This window comes from Galleria mellonella, unplaced genomic scaffold, assembly GCF_026898425.1.
Source record: "Galleria mellonella isolate WM207_F2 unplaced genomic scaffold, CSIRO_AGI_GalMel_v1 utg139, whole genome shotgun sequence".
Classification (NCBI taxonomy): domain Eukaryota; kingdom Metazoa; phylum Arthropoda; class Insecta; order Lepidoptera; family Pyralidae; genus Galleria; species Galleria mellonella.
In genome coordinates, this window is record NW_026441995.1 from 5,453,891 (window position 1) to 5,477,440 (window position 23,550).

General features: G+C 31.8%; 1 protein-coding gene across 1 annotated transcript in view; it reads right to left on the reverse strand.

Moving 5' to 3' along the window:
• LOC113513604 (protein eva-1) overlaps positions 1 to 23,550 on the reverse strand; it is a 53,477-nt gene that overhangs the window by 12,565 nt on the left and 17,362 nt on the right. The window contains exons 2-4 of the mRNA XM_052903523.1: positions 10,905 to 11,122; positions 7,721 to 7,859; positions 168 to 317 (exon numbers count right to left, since the gene is read on the reverse strand). Coding sequence (XP_052759483.1) covers positions 168 to 317; positions 7,721 to 7,859; positions 10,905 to 11,122 — 507 coding nt within the window. The remainder of the gene's footprint in view (positions 1 to 167; positions 318 to 7,720; positions 7,860 to 10,904; positions 11,123 to 23,550) is intronic.

Here is a 23,550-nt window from a genome sequence, read left to right on the forward strand (position 1 = left end):
ATTATTTAAATAAAAATTCAATGCAATATTATATAAATAAGTAATAACATATGGCAGACTTGACACATAATGGGGTTCTCTACCAGTCAACCACGAAACAAGCAGAAAATTAAGTAAAATTAATTAATTAATTTCTAATGGATCTGATATGAAAACATTATACTCACTTTCATCTAGAACTCCCTGCGTTTGTTGACAGGTGATAGATTCGTACGCGGTACGGCCATACTGCGCGTCGAAGATAGCTATCCTCGAGTATGGGTTACAACTCAACTTGATGACGTCATCTTCACAACAGGTCCTACTGCGGAATGTAACTGTAAAAAAAATACGTATAAGCATTTCATATGCCTAACTTAATGGTGGAAGGATGGGCAGCAGTGTCCCTCTTTAAACATCACCAAAGCCTATCTGCGATTGCCAATCTGCCTGCTAAGCATGCCAGCTACCAAACCCTCCAATAGAAGGAGGTCTATGTTTAGTATTGAACAATTAACGGCTGATATAGTATTTCATATATCTAATTAGGATCTCATGGTAACACATGAACGGTATATAGTGTATAGATAAAATAGAGCACCATGTACATTGAAATGAAATGAAATGAAATATCAGCGCTGTAGCAATTAAATTGCTGCAGCACATGCTGAGTGGTGACCACGTTGGCAATAATAAATGTAAAGTTTTTTTTTATTCATAATTTATGTAACTTTTTGTTGTTGTCAATAAATGTTTTCTTTCTTTCTTTCAAATGAGTTGATTTGCATTAAACAGTTTAAAATTATTACAAACCACGTGGTATTATTTTAGCACTTGTTTAATTGCCTTAAAAGATATAGGCATGGAAATATTTTACATTTTATATAAAAAAAAAACCGGTAAATAAAATTATAATTCATTTACATTATTTAAATTGATTCTACATATTAAACGTCTAGATTATAGTACATTATGTCATTTATATATATATCTATATTTATACATTACAAAATGTAATGTGATACTCATGGTAAGACTTATCCCTTTTTCGTCCTCATTCGTCGTAAAGTCCACTCGTTTATAAACCTATTTTAGCTATTGAACTGTTTTATTTTTTTCTTTTGTTCTAAATTTCCAATTTGAAAGAAACTAACAAAAAGGTAAAATAGTTAAAAAATAATTACTAAATTAATTTTTTTTAATAGCACTGAAATAGCAAACAAGCATACGTCCCACCTGTTGGTAAGCGGTTATGGTAGTCTATAAACACTTGCAATATCAGGGATATTACGCGCGCATTGCCAGCACTGAAGGAACCTCTTTATCTCTTTTTTGAACCCCATGTTATAGTCTCTTGTAAAAACCTCGACGAAAAAAAGAGAGAAAACATCTCTGAAACCGCATTGTACGCGACCATCTAAGCTCTAAGTTATGGATGATCTTGCTGTCGAGGGCGAGCTAAACGATGGTAGAAGGTGACGGTGGGCAACCTATTGAACAATTCCTCTGAGCACATTCCGTTGTACAAGCGGTAGAATACGCAGAATGAGGCAAATTCTCTTTTGTAGAAGGTTTCAGATTTTATAAATAAAAAGGTAAGGTGTAATTCTTTCGTAGTTTGTAATTTTACACCCAACTGAACAACCGTGCAAACTCAACTACTCAACGGTAAAAATACGACTGGAACAGAATTACTAATGCAGACTTCTTTTATACAAAGCCTCCATCTAATTAAAGCATTTAATTAATCTTAAAATAAACTGTATTAATAAACATTTAGCTTTAATACAACTTATTTGTACAGTTGTCAAAGAGCCCTTCACATCCGGGTTACTGTTTATTTCTCATTGTGCTTACAACCCTCCTTTCATACATTTACATGTAATAAAAACCACTATAGACCCATTTAATTTCCATCAATGTATCATTAACGTTCGTTTACCCATTTGCGAAGACGACGCCCTTTACAAAATTAGTTGTAAACAGAACACAACCCTTTCATTCCCATTAGTGGGTAACTCGATACCAATATAGTAAAAGCTTGTCTAAGTGTTGTGTAATTACAGCGTCGAATAACTGTATTTATATAGCTAATTACAATGAAGAATCTCGTATATATTATTTGTATGAAAAATACATGATTGTGTTCCGTAAAAAACAGCGATTTTAGCAATAATACTTGCATAAAACAAACTTGGGAATAAATTTCATCGAATGCATTTTATTATTGAAATTAGTTCATATAATATATGGCAAAAATTTCATAAATATTATATATAAATATAAGGTAAAATAACCTTCATTGCATTTCTCATACAAAATAGATATCTGATATTTATTAATATTGATACTATACTTCGTAATTTTTATTTTTTTTTGTTGTTTTTTTTTTTTGTTTCCTCACATTTTCGACTATAACTATAGAAAATACGCATTATAAAAATAAATAAAATCAGTTTTAAAATGTACAAATGAAGCCTAATCATTTAATACCTCACTTGGACTGATAGATCAATTTTGAGTATCCGTATTGGACTTTTCATTACAATTTTCATTACAATATGTGTGAGCCAATGATATCTGTTTTAAATCGATTTGTAAATTTTATGATCACATTTTGATCCCTTAACAAATTCATAATATTTGTAGTTACTGGGATATAGCACTGTGACAGACGGACGGACAGACAAACTTTTTGGAGCCCAAAAAGTAACTTTTTATGTAATTACAAATACACGATCTAAGTTTGTGACCTATATCGTGTAACATTATTATAGGCATCAGGCAACCCATATAATTCTACTCATCTCTCATTTCCATTAATATTTCGATAAATTGAATATTTAATTTTATTGTGCAAACACGACTAATGATCTAATAAATATATTATACCTCTACTTTCCCTCTACGTTAAATTTATACTTTCATATTGTAATTGATATTTATAATAGAAAATATAATTTCCCTTTTAAACCGACATAACAAAATTTATGTTCCCAAATCGATTCTATTTTAACTTTACAAATTTTTCACAGATTTTAATATCAATATTTATCGTATAATAATCCTCAATATATGTTTGATTCGGAGACATTAGTTGTAGTAAACATAACACTTGTCAAAGAAGGAGGAAGGGAACCTTTGTACAAAAGTCGTTTTCGTTACCGTGAAGCAGTTGTGTTTGCATGGCTGTGTTTCGGTTTGAAGGGTGGAATAAGGCTGTGAATTTACAGGGTACAGAGGAATAACACCTGAGTCCTTAGTAATGGCAGCGCATGTGGGGTATCATGGGCGAAACGGTATACACTGTCGTACTCATGTCTATAGGCGATAGTTACCACTTTCCATCGGGTGTGCCGTCAGCTTGTTTGTCATTCGAAGTTACATAAAAAATAATAATAACTTGACCCTTATTTCACCCATATATTAGAATCTATCGCAAGAATAATATAATATGTAAATATAGCAAGGAGTCCAATTGGTGTTTCCTATAAACAGAAAGTTAGTCTGTTAGACTTTGTACAAAAGTCGTTTGCTTGGCTATCTCTGTTCTATTCGTCTTTCTGTCATGAAGCAGTTGTGTTAGCATTGTTGATTTTCAATTTGAAGGATGAGATATGGCAGTGAAATTACAGGGTACAGAAACGTAACATCTTAGACCTCAAGAATAGCAACGCATGAAGCGTATCATAAGTGACACAGTTAAGACAATGATATTATTCATATCTATAGACGACGGTTACCACTTTCCATCAGGTGGGCCGTCAACTTGTTTGCCATTCTAAGTAGCATGAAAGAAAATCGGAAATTTAACAAAGTTTTTAATGTTGGCCAGATTCGAAGTTATTATATCTTTATTGTCTATATTTTGGGGTAATATTACCAGATTTGATTACTTCAATATAAGCATGTCTCATTGTATTTTACTGTGATGAATTGTGAAGAGGAAATAAATCTATTTATTATGATTTATTATTAATATTAAATACTACACAGTACTGAGTCACTCTTCTTTATATAGAAAAACAAAAAGATTAAAAAAAACTAATAACCCTTCAATAACCACGGGGTAGGTTTCGTAAAAACATCGAACATTCCAGCCGAATGTTCCCACCCACCCGTTTAGGCTCACCACTAATGAGTACACGCCGCGCCCACCGGCCACTCCTGCACTTCCCGCCGCACCCTGGCCGGTGACCTCGTCCAGGAATTTATTAACACCGCATAAATCACACCAATACACTTGCAGGACCCTCGTGAAATAGCGTTACGTCATGCGATTAGTACAATCTGATTCGCCCTCGTTGTCTTCTTTTTATTATTTTTGTGATATTGTTTTCCAAAAAATGTAATATAGAAAGAAAAAAAAAGAAAGAATTAAATCGGAATCGCTAGCATTCTTTTTAAAATAATATTCTAGTAATGGAACTGAACATTTTTCCCAAAAAAAACGTGAGAAAAAATAGATAAAACAATTTGAGTCTCCTTTTTGAGTTACTCATATAAGTGTATTATTTTTTAATGAGTAATAATAGAATGGTAACCGCTTGCGCTATCAGTATACGCTAGCAGGATACCAGTAAGGGATGATACGTAAGAATGAAAAGGCAGGTCAGTTAGCCCATCGTGATGAATTCACCTGGAACTCAACACGATGGTTTTCAGGACAGACCACGTGGAGGTCGACCTAACAGAGTATATTGCTAGCAATGGGACTATTACTCCACATTACTAACAATCCCTTCTCCACCCTGCCCCCCCCCCCCCCCCCATATATATATTCAACCGACTTCAAAAAGAAGAGTACCTTCTTTTTAATTCGATTATATTTTTTTGTTTGTTACTCCTAACTCCGTCAAGTGGGGGCGAAGGAATTGTTAGTAATACAAACTTCCAGTCCCTTTGCTAACAATATACTCTTTCAGATCGACCTCCACGTGATTCCCCCTGGAAACCTGAAATACTGAATTCGAGATGTATTCATTACAATGGGCTAACTGACCTGCTTTCACCCTCACCTATCATCCCTCACTGGTGCCCTGCCAGCGTATACCGTTAGCGCAGACGTGGTTACCATTCCATTATCATCCAATAAAAAAAAAATAAAAAAAAACTCTGTCAAGTTTAAACCGTTAAAAAAATCTTTCTTATCTAAAAAGATATATTTACACTCCATAGAATTTTATTCAAAATTATAAGTAAAACTATTGCAACGCAATAAAATAAAAATAAAAATAACTGGCTTTTCCAAATTTAAAATCAGTTCTTTTTTCTAAGTTTTATTTATTTTACTTTTAAAAGTAAACAAAAAAAATATCGTTATCTGGGTTATTTATTTAGATCGGACTGTAAACGATGGCCAGAAACGTTATTCCCCAAACTTGAGGCTTTCTCTTTAAGAATTAACGACAGTTTGCCCAGTTACTTGGTAACAGCGTCCGTAACAGAATCATTTATTGCGAGAGCAGGATAAATGGATGCATTAGCAGAAAACGCTGTTGGGAACTTGCATTTGATATTCATTTCATATGATTTACAAGTACCGAATCTTTCAAACCCTTACTTATATATGTGAAAGTAAGTTTGTTTGTTTGTTACCTCTTAGCATCTTAACAGCTTAACCAATCATTATGAAATTTGGTATAAATTTAATATACACATATACAAAAATGTATTTTTATTTTCTTATATATATGTATATATATATGTTTTTCAGAAAAACATATGCATACATATAAGATCGTAATCGTTATATGTATATAACCAAGAAGTGCATTTAAAAAGATTATAAAAAAAAATTTGACAGATTTGAGAAATCATAATGCGAATCTAAAGATCATTTGTTAAGTCTGTTTTTTTTTTCAAATATGTAGTTACATTTTAAGAAAACACATTAATCATATGTATATTATATGTATGTGTATTTTATGTCAGCAAACAACATGTGAATAGTCTCTAAAAAATTATTAAACTTTGACAGTTTGTAGCTGTGTTAAGTACCTATTATTGCAAAGCAAAATTTACAGTTATTTAAATTTAGAACATGTAATCGTATACAAGTTCCAAATTCAAATATTCTCAATTTAATGTATTAACGAAATATCCTATCATACATACGAGTACGAGTCTTTTATTATGATTGAAGTCCTTATTTTTTTTGCAGTGTTTGAGCAAAATGTACTGTGCTGTACCGGATGAACCATAAACAAGATTAAACGTTATTTTCATTGTCTATGAATAAAATTCACATACATCAACGTTAGCTATATGGGGACAGACTTGAAAATCTTTCGTGGCTAAGTAAAACAAAGCGAGGATCCAATAACTTACCAATAATGGCTTTGGCGACTTAAGCTCTATTCTCATAAGGGGAAATATCAAGGCAGTTATTCAATGTAATGTCTTCGGTAGTGGCGAAACGGTGATATAAAAAAGTGGTCCACAAAATTATTTCTCGTGTTCCCATTTCGGCTGACATGTGTTTGGAACGCTGCCCGATAATGTCGAACGCGATTTTATAACAGTGTTTTGTTGTCCCCGGTGATAAAAGGGACTATTAGATATACATCTGGTTAATAAGAAGCAATCGAAGATGATGAATTCTTAATGTGACGCTAAAGAGATATCGAATTTATGAGGTTAAGAGTTAGCTAGTTACATAGGAATGGCAACGCTTGGGGGCTATCATGGGCGAAACAGTATACTCTATTTGCCGTTCTAAGTTGTATAAAAAAAAGCTTTTTATATAACTAGAAATGTCAAATCTACTAGAAAGTGGTAACCACTGTCTACAGACGTAAACAGTACCATGGAATTTACAGAGTACAGAATGCTTTTAAAAATACTATGCGTAATAATGTTACCCTCCTTTACATTGTATGTTTACTGCCATATCCCAAACAAGGCAGCAATAGTCCAGCAATATACAGTTAATGGCTAAAATAATAATAAAAATCCCTAACAAACCATGCAAGCACAGCTGTTTCATAAAAGAAATAAAGGTAGGACAGAAATACCCAAATAGATGAATTTTCTACAAAATTTCTCCCATGCACAACTATACTTTAGAATCGAATTCTAACAACAGTATTTAAAAAGTGATATGACATCGTAACCTTCAATAAAATACAGGCACCTGCAAATTCTCGGATATTGCGGGTCCTCAAAGGCAACGGTAGTCACTTACCATCAGGTGACCCGCATGCTCGTTAACTCCCCTTATTTAAACAATAGTCTTCCAAAATTATTTGAATTTAAATTAAACGTTTACCACGTTTAATTTAAATTCAAATAATTTTTATTCAAATAGACTTATTTACAGGCACTTTTAAATCGTCATTTTTATAAGTCTACTCCAGGGGAATGTTATTGAGAAAATATATATATCTATTGAGAAAACCCCGCAAGAAACTCGTCAGAATCTTTTTTAAATCAGTTAACATTATGTGTGTTTATTTAAATATTCTCTCTCTCTCTCTCTCTCTCTCTCTCTCTCTCTAACAATATTCTCTCTAAAACTCTAAAATTTTAAATGGGCATTAAAAAGCCCGTACATGGTCGACTAACACCTTGCACGTTTGTCACTAAAATAATCGTTTAGTGTGTAATAGACATTGTTCAATAAGTGTTTCTCAATAACTGTTTTAAATTTACTAAAACATAGATAATACGAAAGTATCCTTTGGTATCTTATAATATTGTGACATTTAATAAAGCAATAGTTATATTATTATATACTTACAGGGTCTGCATTTGTAGGCCACTTCGACAAACTTCCTAGTCCTGGGGCAAGGATCCACTAAACCCATTTTCGGCTTAGTGCTGAACTTGCATTGTGGCTTCTTTTGGCACGCCTCCACCACCCTTTGCAGTAAAGAGTACTGTTCAAAAATAAAAATGATGTTATTTTTCCTCAAAGCTACAAATATTGCTTATGAATATTATTAACTACAGTGACTTATACTCATTTACTGATTATTTTTTATAAATTAAAAACAAACTTCCCGGCTTATTATGAAATCTGGCAACCCTCAATCGAAATATTTAACTAAAGCGGTATAATAAGAAATTATTATAAACGTATGGAATGCGCTGCTTGTTGAGATTTTTCCTACAGACTAGAGAGGTTTCTTCAGAGTCGGTAATACACGAGTAATGGCTCTAGTATTGCAGGCGTTCATAGACTATCGTAACCGCTTTCCATCAGGTGGACCGTATGCTTATTTGTCAGCTGAGTATTATACAAAAATATATTAAAGGTGATGTATATTGTTTATATATAAAATTTTTCACTCTAATTAAATCCTAATTATATTTATTTATAATTTAACAAAATTTCGTGGATAGAAACATTTTTATAAAATAATTAACTTTATCGCGATTTCAGCCGTTAATTGCCCATCATATTGCATAGTTTTTCTCCATAGTTTCCCATAAATAACAGACCAAAATCATTGGCATTTCCTGATAACTACCTAACTTATATAGTAGTAACATATATTCATTCTTCTTCATATATGGGAGACAGGCGTGACAGATATGTATGTATGTATATATTCTTGTGATCTTATTCGTTTGTTATAAATTTTGCGTCAGTTTTTTTTTTTTCAAAATATATATCTATAAAAATACTATTATCAAACTAAATTAACCCGAGATACAACTAAATGACGTAACTTTATATTCATTAGTAAATCAATATCGTGATTGTGATGAGATTTCGATTGCCTTTGCATTCATAAAAAAAACAGTGCAAAAATACTACTGATTACGCATTTAACGTTACTGTCCAAAGAATATTTATTTATTTTATTCATATAGTTATGTCGCTCGCTACTTCATACGCATGCGTTTTAATAGTAGGAAAACCAATGATATCTACTACTTGTCTATAGACACACATTTTCCCTACAGAACTTCAAGATAAAACTGTTAAAAATTTTAACTTTGACCTTCACGAACACAACTGTGAAATTGCATTCAATTTGGTGCAGTAGCTTTTGCATTATACCGAAAGAAACACAGACAGACTGTCAAAATTTCCAAAATTATCATTTTAACATCTATAGTTTTTAACCGACTTCAAAAAAAGAGATTCTATGTTCGACAGTATGTATCAGAATATGTCTTTAATGTATGTGCAATTATTTCTCCGTCAATTGTGGATGGACTTTAGAAATTATATTATTATACTAAGATAATTTACATAAGTTCGTTTGCTACTTTAGTGTAAAAACTAGTTTTATACTTTTCTCTAAGTCGATATATCAAGTATCAAATATCTCAAGAGATACAAAATAAGTCACATAATATATCACTTTTCTTGGAAGACATTTGTTTACGTATCTGTGCCCACCACAAAAGTATCGAGAAAATAATTTAAGATTTTTACATCTCTCGTGACAAAATTAATATAAACCCAATACCGAAGTTATTCTTAGTAAAAAGAATAATCGAAATCAATACAAATTTTTCGTGTAACAAACACAAACATAGCATATGGAACCATCAATAATACATAAGTGGAAACCGCATCCAATTTGGTGCAGTAGTTTTTACGTGATAGCTGATCGAACATACGAACAGACAAACAAAACTACTAAAAATTATTGTGTTAATATCCTTTGGTCTTTAAGAACCCACGTATTATTCTTCTCTGCTTATTTGCTCATTTCGTTACACCGTCAATTACATTATTTGTTATTCCTATCAACAGTTGACTGGTAGATACCGCCATATGACGTACAGACATCATCTAGTTACGTTTTTAATATATTAATAAAATACGATAATCGAAACTGATTAAAAACTTGCCAAGATACCACATAAAAGTCACAAACAAAGTACACAGGCGAATTAAGAATCTGCTCCCTTCGTGAAGTGAGACAAAAATAAAGTTATGTTTAATTAACCTTTCAATTAATCTGAAACTCCTATAAAACTGATGATTTGGATCTACAATAGGCATTGTAATTTTAAGAGTGGTTTTACAGCTTGGTACTGTCTCCTTATCTCATTTTAATGGAATTTTAAAGCTTGACTTCTATTTCTATATTTTGATATCTAATATTTTCGGTAGATATCCGTCTAAATCACATTTTGAAATAGATATAGTATAAATTAATTTAATGATTTATAATAATATTTCTATTATTAAATAATCAATTGTACAAATATTAAAATAACACTGTAGTACAAAAAATGTTGAATTTTAGGGAAAGGCTCTAAGATTCTATTTTTTGAAAATCTTATATTATCTCAATAGAATTACATCATTATCCAAACCTATGTAGATAATATAATATAAATATGAATTACCTCCTGTTTATATTATATTATCGCTTAGTATAATTAGCAAGAATTAAAGATAAATATAATGTGTTTGGTCATAGACAATCCCTTACGCCATTTACTTTTACCATAATACATTGAGAGCGCGGATTATCGCGTCACTATGTGCACCGCTTGAGGCTTTCTCGTATCTGATACGAGCTAGGGATCTACCATGAAATGAATTTCCGAATTTTTGAACTCAATTTCGTGGTTTTGTTTATGCTGAAATCCACCCCGTAAAAGGAGCTTAACATTTTGTTCGTCATAAATCCTACCACAAAAATCCAGAAGCACGACATTTTAACATTTTTAATAATTTTGAATTCTATGTAACAATACATACCAATTAAAAATATTAATTGGCACGTTTTATCTATACCACGAAGTAATATTAACATCAAATTTTTCTCTCGTTCCGACCTGAAATTTCGGAAAACATTTCATGGTATGCCCTCTGATATCCGAACAAATTCGAATAATTATCTCAGAGAAATTATACATGACCATAATGTATGATTACGTATATCATCGTCACAAGTAGCTATATATTAGTCAGGTATATAAAATATAGAGAATATTTAAAAAAAACAAACCTGCATTGTGTTGGGCCATAGACAATCCTTTTCGCCATCGACTTCCACCGAAATACTTTGAGATCGCGGATTTTCTGCGCAATTGTGCTCTCCGGTCGAAGCTTTCCCGTATTGTGCCACTTGTATACTAATTGCGGTTCCTCTTGGACACGCCAAGGAAACTATTTCATCATCGCACGTCGCTCTCTGCATCATCTTCAATGTTCCCAGCAGCAAAGCTATAGAAAAATTAAATAAATTAGATATATATATGGCTTACTATGCCGTGTAGGTTCCGACATAGAATGGACCACCCCTTCCTTTCCCATGGGTGTCGTCAGAGCAGACTAAGAGAGGACGAGGGATGGCCAGCAGCGTCCCTCTTAAAACATATCGAAAGCCTAACTGTGGTTTTCAATTTATCTGCCAAGCATAGCAATTACTGGCAAAACCCCTACGGGGAAATATATCCAGCAGTGGACATTTAAACGCTGACATGATGATGATAGTGGCTTACTACAAAAATAATGGAAAAACTACTTAACTAATCAATATTTAATAAAACTCGCAGGTATCATTGATATAGTAAACATAAAAAAATACAACGGCAAATATTACATTTAGTTGATTCGTTTATAATAAATGTAATATTTATCATAATGTAACCTATTATATATTATTATATTTATTGTAATAGTAAAAACAATATACAACGGATGATTTTAGATCTTGTTAGCGAAAATAGGCTTATTCTTAATAGAAATTTCTTCCAGCAATTCTATAATAAGTTTAAATAAGTGAACTGAACTTCTATCATAATAACTTTGCCTATTTGATGTGCCTAATTCGAACAGAATAAATTTCTGTCAAAGAACATTCAGATATTTTGTGAGGGTGAAATTAAGTTGATGCTTTTATTGAGCAATTTTCTTTAATCTAGCCTCTACCCGCGACTTCGTCTGCGTGATAATTACTTGTATTCATAAAACATTATGTAATCATGTTAATAGTCGATATTGTCGGCACTTAATGGGATTTTGTATACATGTTAATATTTTTAGAAAAATATTTATTTTCTTACAAATTTGTTTATAATAAATACCTGACCGATTTCATCATTTATTTATTTATAAATTACTCACCACACTTACAGTATCCCAAAACGTGTAGTGAGCCATAGGTTTATTTTACAAACATAAAAATTTTGAACAACATTTTAAAAATATATCTATTTTGTCATTAAATATATCAATATTTGGCTGCTGAGCAATCAGAGAATTGTTTCCTCGTTAAAGTTATTTTTAAAGGTTAGTTACACGAGTCTCTTAGAAGAGAATTATTACAAAGTTAAGTTCCATATCAGACGTTAACTGTGCATTGTTGAATATAAGGCTTCTCCATAAGGCGAGTTTTGCCAATAGTTGCCATGCTTGACAGACGGGTTGGCAACTGCAGTTAGGATTTGTGTGATGTTTTAAGAAGGCCGTTGCTGCCCATCTCTCTAGCATTAAGTTCCCTTAATCATCTCTTATGACACTTATGAGAAAGGAAGAAGTGATCTGTTCATGCCAGGACTATACGGCAGCTGGAACAATTTATATGGTAACAAATGGGGGTTTTTACGTGTTTTCTTGGGTAATTTTTCCATTTTTCCCCCTTTTTTTTGGAACTTCCTTAAACTTCAACCAATATATAAAAAAATTAACCAAATTTGTCCAGCTGTTGTTTTACAATCATATAAATTTAATTTTTAATTCATATAAATTATCTTACATAATTTTCTAACAAAACAGGGGCATGGCCAAACAGTTTGCTGTTTTGTTAGATTTTGCTGAACGCACTTCGAAAATTTAAATTTTTATGTTTATATTAAATTGAAAAAAAATAAGAAAAATATGCTCAATTATGTAATCCCTGATGGGACAAATAGAGGCTAATAAACTAATATCGCTAGAAGAATAAAATTCTTGACATACCCGCAATATCGAACATATTAGAATTCAACATGGCAATTTGAGATAATGAGTTTAGGAGAAAATTTCCATTAACTAAATTAATATATACGTACAAAAAGAAATTAGATTTTTTGTTTAGAATGGATAAACTCAAAAAATACTTATTCTATATTAAAAATTCTTTTACATATTGAAAACTAAATTATCCGTACTATATTTTATTTATAAAAAAAAAACTAAATATCCTAAACATAATTAGTACAATCCACCCGTGCGAAGCCGGGGCAAGTCACTAATTTACTATAACAGCGATGGTATTTGACATTCTGAGTCCTCTTTCCTTAATGATATTCCAGTGGTGAACCCAACAATTAAGTAGATACTATCAACAACGAGAAGAATTTCAAACTTCAAGAAACTTTTTCGTTACGTATAAAGGCCTGAGCAGACGACGGACAACATTTCCCTTTTTTTATCCATGTATTTTTGCCTTATGTACCTTTATGTATTTTACTTGAATTATTCAATTGTCATTGTATTTTTTTTCTGATGCAATAAAGAGTTAAACAAGTAAATATTGTATAATACGTATGCATTATTGCAAGCAATTTTAGAGTTTCTATTATTATTTAGCCAAGGTTTGTCTCATTATTCTTAAACTAGAAAGATGAATCAAACATAAAAGTCTCTACTGGCGATGCTGACGATGGACACTTACTTAACGTACTCTTTATAAATAAGACGTGTATTTGCATTGTAAGCGTTATAATTTCTTTTTTTAATAATATTGACATATATGACATTATTGACATATGACAAATAAATATATGACAAACTAGCTGACAGCCCAACTTGTGATTGATGACTGATGAAAACTGGTGACCGTTGCATGCACTACATGTATTTGTAGTAACATAAAATTGTAGGTGTTTTTTATGACTATTCTAAAATTTAAGCCGTGTTTCTATCTCGACAGACTAAAAAGCCTAAGAAGATAAGATAAACAAAAGAAAATTTAGTCTGTGAAGGAAATGTCCCTTGTCAGCATAATAGTCACTCTAATAATTTCCTCTATCTTGAAGTCTATAAAAATGTACTAAATAATAAATATTGTTTTAATTTAACTCAAGCTTTTACCATGGAACAAGATAAAGTAGGTATCCAACACACCCCAGTACCAAATATCTTACTTATTCCTGATTCAAACGTGCTAATCCATAGACCACAGCTAATGAAAAATATTTAATCTACTATGAAAATATTAACATTTTTCGTGTTATTATATTGAAAATAAACACATTCTATGTTACCATTTTATTTTATAAGAACTTGCCGATAAACGTATCAAGAACATCTCTCGGTTTATTACTAAAAATAATAACTAATATTATTATCAAAGTATTTATTTTCCTTTTATTCTAACGGATAAAAGTGACACTGTGCCTTGACCTTCACCTTTATACATTATAATATCCGTAAATAATGGTAAGCCGTCTGTATATAATCCGTACATTCATGAACTTGAGTTTTTCATGGACAATAACAAGAGAGACAAAAGAGCCGTCACATATACGATACAGATGGCGCCATAAGGGATGCTGCGTGAACAATAGTCGCCAGATAATGCGAATAAAGGCTGTTTGCGGAGTTCTTCTTAGTCCTTGAACTAAGGTAGGCACGGAAATTATTTCTACTTATATTTAATTTAATATGGTGAAATTATTTTTTATAATCACAGTTATCACCAATGTGACAAAATAATAATAGTATTTTTCACTCGAATTAACTCTCATATAAATCACACTCACATATTATTAAATCATTACGAGTAAATAAAAATATCACATGTGCTATTAAAAGTGAAGTATAAATTTTTATATTCGGTGTGCTAAAGTCTCTATTCGCTCGCTTTTTACAAACCAGTCGGCCGTCTGTTGCGATATTATTTTCCTATTGTTCGACCACAGCTGATGACTTACAAATAATACAAATATAGCTATCTGTGACTTTCATTTGGCGCTATTCTGTATCGATCAAAGTGAAGAGAAGAATCTTGTAGAAATAACGTATGATTTTAATTAACAAATTTCACATGCTACTTGTAAAATATTTAACGCGTAGACTATGGCGATGTTACACTATATACGAGTTACACATATCATAATTTCTCTAGAAATATTACTAAAATATGTAGAGATTTATGTGAATACAATCTAAATTCATTAATTTTCATTAATAATCTACATGATTCCTATTAGGTATGTTATTATTCAATTTGTGAATCTCATTACCTACAACTATTCGTCTATTATGTTGATTATACTAGTTATTTATTTATTTAATATAGTTACGATTATAAACTGATTCATGGTGTTATTATTTATTAATTTATTTCAAATTATAACTTGCGATTACAGTCATGTCAGGAGTGTCGTATATTTGACACTATGACATGTTCTGTTAAATTTAATTCAAATCTGTTCAACAATTTCAGCTAAATTTAATAACTGACATTCAAATAAATGTATAAATAAATATTCTTTATTGCACCAAAACATATAGTAAACAAAAGCAAAGGGGAACTTATCTCTAAAAGATATCTGTTCTAGTCAACCTAACACTGCCATAAGAAGTAGGAGTGAGTAGCAATAATATATATACTATACATGTAGTATATATACTCACGACTGCAATTTGTTTCGGGGTATGAAAAAGCATTTGTCAACTGTCACCAATGTAATGAACGTAACGCTCGACATAGGTACATTTCAATTTAACATGGTAGGAGGCGAGTTTGTCATCGTCACTAAACATCTCATTTTGTATACCAACGGCAAGCAAGCATACGACCCACTTGATGGTAAGCAGCCTATTGATGCCTGCAATACCAGGAAGAGGTATTACGCGCGCGTTGTCAACCCTGAAGAAATCTCTTTACCCCTTTTTATGGGAAAGGGATTATTAGTATTGGGGATCTAACAACCCCATAGCTAGCAATATACCCTATCAGGTCGAACTCCACGCGGTTTACCCTGGAAACAATTTTGAATAATTCTTTATGAATTAGTCACTATGGGCCAACTGACCTGTTTCATTCTCATCTATCATCACTCACTAGTGCCCCGCCAATGCATACCGATAGCGCAGGTGGGGTTACCATTCCATTATTACCCATTAAAAAAACTTTTTTGAAGATGCATGCATGCATAGAGTATGCATGTATGCATTTATAACATTAGTACGATACTAAAATATACTCACGTGTTCTAATTTTATATACAAGTGAAAAAACATACGTACTTATATGGATATACCATGAAAAAAGCTACACAGAATCCCTTTACTTGGCCGTAAATAATTTAATATATAAATATGTTGCATGTTTTGTTTATAAATTCATGAGTCTGAACATTCTCCGTGATATAACTTTTACTTGGCCCGGAGGCACATTAGCAATAATGTTTGGGATGTTTACTGTAAACTTTTTAAAAACATTTCGTTGCAGACCATACCTGTTTATTATTATAAACTTCCACTGTACACTCGCTTAGACTAAGATTTATTTTCACTGGTTACATTTTATATTATGTCCATGCGAACTACAAAGTGAAATAACTTTGATACATAAATAGACATGTACTCTTTATTGTTTCAAAAGTTTATAATACGAGTAGTAAATTCCATAGTTTACTACCATATACTCATACCTTATGAGTTTAGTTGTATTTATACTTACCTAAATAAACTCTATATTGCTTGTCGTGTAAGTTCCAGCATATAAGAGGCGACCCCTTCCTTTCCCATGGGTATCGTAAGAGGCGACTAAGGAAGCTTATGGTAAAGAGTTGGGCAGCAGAGTCCCTCTTAAAAAATCACCAAAGCCAAACTGCGGTTACCAACCCACCTGCCAAGCGTGGCAACTACTGACAAAGCCCCCTTATGGGAAAGGCTATTTTAGTGATGAAAAAAAATAATGAACCTCCCATACTGGCTTGACTCTTTGGATATTTCATATTGTAGTACAGTATTGAAAGTTTCAAATGTATGTGCTTAAAAAATATGGTCACAATTATATATTCTAATAACGTAGGTATAGTCAAAAACATTGTTCAATCGTAGCCGTTGTGATAAACGTAGGTAATACTCGAAATAGCCCACATTTCACCAGATTTTACATTTTCATCGTAGCAGGAGGCGATAAAATACAGGTAGACCAAGTTTATACATGTTACATAAAAAACACTAGCGACCCGCCCCGGCTTCGAACGGATATACATCACATCACATTAGAAACCTCTAAAATTATCAGTGTTTCTCTACTATATTATGCATGTATTATATATATAAACCTTTCTCTTGAATCATTCTATGTATTAAAAAACTGCATCAAAATCCGTTGCTTGATTTTAAAAATCTACACGTATTATATAGGGACAGACAGATGGAGACTTTGTACAAAAGTCGTTTGCTTAGGCACCTCTGTCCTATTCGTGTTTCAACCGTGAAGCAGTTATGTTTGCATGGCTATGTTTCGGTTTGAAGAGTGGGATATGGCAATGAATTTACAGGGTACAGAGGAATAACACCTGAGTCCTCAGGAATGGCAACGCATGGGAGATATCATGGGCGAAACAGTATACTCTGTTATGTCCATAGTACTGTTCATGTCTATAGGTGACGGTTACTACTTTCCATCGGATGGGACGTTAGCTTGTTTGTTATTCTAAGTTGGATAAAAAAAATTAAAACAAAAGACAGAGCGACGGAAGCGACTTTGTTTTATACTAAGTAGTGATATATTTTTGGTTGTGTACATAGTCTCTACAAATTTTCCATCAATATACATGTTGTGATACATATCACACACAACATATTTTGTAATATGTATTTTGCGGGGTACGAGAGGTTTGTTTTAAAGTAAACAGAATAGCAAAAACAGTAAGCCGAAATATTCTTTTCCAGGACTACCTATGAGTCGTACGAACTGTCGTTTATACTAGATGTTATTCTGTGACAACTTCACGACATTACAACGAGTTGAAATGCTTACTGTATGTTTTTAATGAGAGTTTTCTTTTACAGTAAAGGTACATTTATATAGAATATTCACCTTTTTTATTTTCTATTTAACAATTAAAGAGTCATTACTAGATTTTATTGGACAAGATTGGGCATATATTAAATCCAAAATTAAAGCGCCACTATAATGTCATTTAGATATGTGCAGTTCCGGATCGAAATAATTCCGTAATGATATAATTCCAACGGAAAGAGGTTTGTTTGAATCGAAGCATTTGGTGTTCCATTGTTTCTGCCTACCCTAATGGGAGACAGGCGTGACAGATATGTATGTATGTATGATATAATTCCAAATAAAAACATCTAGAAAAAACATACCTAGATATAAAAACCCTTGTCATATATATAAGAAAAAAGTAGATTATTTCTGTTAATTGATAGTAAGTTGAAGAAAAGTAATACGATTAAAAATTTTACCTGAATCATTTTATATACAATCAAGATTTAACTATATTATTATTTTCCCCTAAACCTAATATCACTTGAAAATTACTTTGGAAAAAGAACCTAATAAATTTTTAGAACCTGATAATGTATCATTTTTTTACTACTTTAATGGCTAACAAGCATACTACAAGCATTCAGGTTGTCTGTAAGAGATTGCTTTTAGCGATAAGGCCGCCTTTTGTATATGCACATTCTGTATAAATTACTCCTTGTATACATCTCTACTGTGCGCAATAAAGAGTTTATTATTATTATTATTACTTCTTTATCTGATCACTACTTCCGTAGAAACAGGTCTGAGTCATCGAAGATCCTCGCAATTGATAAGTTGGAAGATGGTCCTAATAGAAAGTGGATAGGTGTTCATGATTCAGCACTACTAGGCATAACAGATACATGAATAAATGGCAAGTTCTTTACTATCACCTAGAACTCAGCCAAAAGCTTATTTAATACCTCGTCTCTTGATGCTCGCTCTTAGAGAGGTGTTAATGCTTCAGATTAACAGCTATTTAAAAAAAGACTTAATTAGGATGCAACATTTGTTTAAATCTTAATATTAATCATTTCAGATATAATATCTTTTACAGAATCCATTTACTTTATCCAAACATTCTAACAACAATACCGTTTTTAATATAGCCCTGTCTATCTCTTGAAAGTAAATAATACACAGCTCAAAGTACTTTTTTTATCACAGTCGTTGGATAATTTTCCTATAATGAAGCTAAAGTGATAAAAAGTATTCTTTAATAATTCTCATTCGTTAACTAAGGATTCCTAAAAAACGTCATATTTCTGAAATATAATAATTTTAACACAGAATGAATAAAAGCTATTTTAAAAAAATTCATTCCACAAAAAACACAAAAATATTACTAATTCTTGGTGCATTATGTGAAAGAAGAATTTTCAATTAGAATTATATTAATCCAAATCGACATACAACTGACGAAGATATCGTATAATATACAAGCTGAGAAGTCCATCCATTTTAAAGTTGTTTGAAAATACCTACTCGTAGTCAATGGCGATAGATGTACCCAAACGTCCAATGCAAGGAGATATAACTTTGAAATCCATTGAAATGTAGAAATCTCTCAATTTCAATATCACCTCAACAATCTTTACGCCATAAAGCTAAAAGGAAATTCAGTTACGAAACAAGTTTTTGTATATTAACGAGTCTGGCAGTGATTAATTAATTTCGAACTAAACTTAAAAATGTTGAGTGAATAATGTACAAAAAATATAGAGCGAAAACTTGTAATCACAGCCTATAGACACATCATAGAGCTAAATGAACATACCCGCCGATGTTTTCTCTAGAGACTACAGCATGGGGTTCTTCAAAAAGGTCGTAATAAGTTTCCTTAAGGGAGAGCAACGCGCGCGTGACGTCTCAACAGACGCCTGCTATGGTACGGTAACCGTTTATCATCCCATTCGTGTTTCAACCGTGAAGCAGTTGTGTTTGCATGGCTGTGTTTCGGTTTGAAGGGTGGGATATGGCGTGAATTTACTGGGTACAGAGGAATAACACCTGAGTCCTCAGGAATGGCAACGCATGGGGGGTATCATGGGCGAAACAGTATACTCTGTTATGTCCATGGTACTGCTCATGTCTATAGGCGACGGTTACCACTTTCCATGAGGTGGGCCGTCAGCTTGTTTGCCATTCTAAGTTTTATAAAAAAAAAAAAAAAAAAAAAAAAAAAAAATCAGATAGGCCTTATACTTGTTTGACACCATAGTAGTATAAAAAAGCACTGTCACAATGATCCATTATATTATACGAATTATTATAGTTATGTAACATGATGTACCCCTTAGTTAGTTATTAATTACAGAGGATTAAGATGTACCCTTAATACTCTGACAGAACCATGGACTTCGTAAAATACACTGTAACATATAGATATATTATTCTTTATAAATTACCTCGTATAAAATTTACATGAGATATACATTATTATCCAACTCTTCTGGTAATTTTAAATATCTGTATCTCCTTTATTTAATTGTTATTACGAATAAATCAATTAACATCTAAAGTGATTCATTCAGGATTTGTACATTATACAATATAATTAATTTTAAATTACCTGGAATTAATATTATGTATGATAATCTAAATACCTACAGGTCTAATAATGTACTAATAAGTAACTCTAATAACATTCTAATTAGTTATTTTAATATTTACTAATTTAATTTTCTGATTATTATATTTACTGATATTATACACAACTCCGATTATATTAAATGTATATTTACAAAACTAATAATGAAACATTTACAATATTTGTAGCCTATTATTACCTTAAAATTGTTCTGTTTCTTTTCTTACTGTATAATTATGTTTATGTTGTGAATACTTTTTATAGGCATGTGTATTATTATTGTATTATATTTAATGTTTATTATATATGTTATAATGTAATATGCTGTTGGTGTTCCTATGTATACATTATTATGTTTATTAACATATTTTTATAAAATAATAAAATTGTAACATGATGGTCTCTGTACATTTTAGATATTTGAAAAATGTACTCGTATATGAGGAGTCTTAATAAGAACAAAAGCTAAAACAATATTTTTAGTTTTTTTTTTCTGACTGTATGTCTGTTACATGTATGCAAAAAATAGTATGCATTATCTTGATGCGCCACCTATAAGTGGCTTATTTCATTAATTTCTTCATCTAGAAACCACGTGTATGAAGTAGTGGACTAAAAGCTAGTCTCTAAGTAAAATTATTAATTCAATGCTTTCGTTTTTATATGTTCTCGTGTTAGAACATTATCATACGTAAGAAGTATTTTGGCAATTCTTTTAAAAGCGGAACATCACAGATATGTTTCGAAAATACACGTAGATACATGAATTTCAAGTTATTGTGAATTGACCAGGGACGCATTTAGAAGTAAGATCTGAAATATTTTTTTTCTGAATTATTCTAGATTTCATATGACATAAAATATCCTAGATTAAGGATGAACTACTACTGTGACTATGTAATATTCATTATTAGGGATTAATGTCATTATTGTTTCTCATTATTACTTGTTTCATGTCTCAGAGGGCATATAGAGTCGTGTCTATAGGTATGTTAATAGGCGAGAGTTACCACTTTCCATCAGGTGGGCCGTCTGCTTGTTTGCTACTCTAATTTGCATAAAAAAGTTGTTTAGTAAACCACGTCAGAAGCCTTCGTTTATTATATTGTCTAAAAAAGAGACAGAGAGTAAAATATATATATATAATAACAAACTTTTACCCGCAAAACTTTTATCCGGGTGACCAGGTTATGTTTACTGACCAAGATAAAAAGTAGCCTAAATTCTTCTCCATCCCATATACTACCTATGTATATACCAAAATTGCATAGTGATTGTATAAGCCGTTAAGGCGCTATACGATAACAAAGAAACACACTCACATTCACATTTATAATATGAGTAAGGACAATCGTCTATGGGATATATTAAGACAAAAATTTCGTGAATCAAAAATTCAAAAAAAAAAAACAACAAAGAATGTCAAATTATAATATTTTGTTGACAGTAACCTAAAAAATCTTTCATATTTTTCGCTTCCTTACGCCATTACTGTATAATTTACCTGCCGTTTGTACTTGAGTAGGTTTATTTTTTTACCGCTAAGTGCTCAAGCGACGCGTGGCCTGCCTCTCGCATTCTGTATTTCGTTCATTCGATTTGACAAACGTCCTATGCCTAAGTTACTTGATGACAGAATTCCCTTTCGTTCGCGTTTCAATGTGAATTAAAATTTACATAACATAAAATGACTACTCCTATATTTTAAGATTTCATAAGCAACGGATCCAAAGTGTAACAGAAAAAAATATGGAACCAACACGAGGGTTTTATGAAATGGAATGGTAACCTCGCCTGCGCTAAAGGTGTACACTGGCGAGGCACCAATGAAGGATGACAAGTGACAATGACAGAGCAGGTCATTGTGATGAATACATCTGGAATTTAGCACGATAGTTTTCAAGAAGACCACGGGAAAGTCCATCTGATAGAGTATTTTCTTTTATACAACTTAAAATGGCAAACATGTTGACGGGCCACCTGATGGAAAGTGGTAACCGTCGCCTATAGACACGACCAGTACCATGGAAATAACAGAGTATACTGTTTCGCCCATGATACCCCCCATGCGTTGCCATTCCTGAGGACTCAGGTGTTATTCCTCTGTACCCAGTAAATTCACGCCATATCCCACCCTTCAAACCGAAACACATCCATACAAACACAACTGCTTCACGGTTGAAACACGAATGGGACAGAGGTACCCAAGCAATCGACTTTTGTACAAAGTTTCCCTCTGGTATATTATTAGTGATGGGTAGCAGTAGTCCGCATTACTAGCAATGTCTCCCCCTCTCCACACGAGTGTAAACCCTATCGATTAATGATCGACTATGTCAAAAAATATTATCAAAATTATTTCACTAGTTTTTTGTTTGCCCCCTTTGTAAGGGAGGCCACTGTTCAGTAATGGGCAATTAACAATTAATATATAGATGATAATGAGTTCATAATTTACGAAGGCATCACTTAACATACAAAAAGTATAGGCAAATTAAGATACACTTTTTTGCTTAAATTCATAATTTATAAAAGTATTGTAAATACGTAGGTATAATGAAAAAAAATATAAATAATCTAGGTTAATCGAATTAGTTTATTAAAAACTTTATTATATTATATATAAATAATTTTGGAACCGGTGTTCTTCTCTTCACTACGCCTGACATCACTCTGAGAGTATGTTTAGAAGCACAATATATAATATAGATTTTGTAAATATTAAAATGTCTAAAGTATTATATACATATCTATGTGTAAAGTATTTCTGGTGTGATAATAAAATTTAGTTAGACTAAATGTTATATACTTTATAAATATGTATAACCAAGTTTATGTGAATTACTCGTAAATGTACATTAAAATTTTTTGTAGCTGCTTCATATTTTACTTCTGAAATTTTTAAATAATTTTTACAACTAAAATCAAAATTATTAATGATTGTTATTAAATGTTATCCTTATTAAAGAATCTTATTCATATTAAATATTAATACGTATTTTAGTATTTTCAGATCATCAATTAGAAATATTGAAAATTGTTCAATTGTATTTGAGTATCATA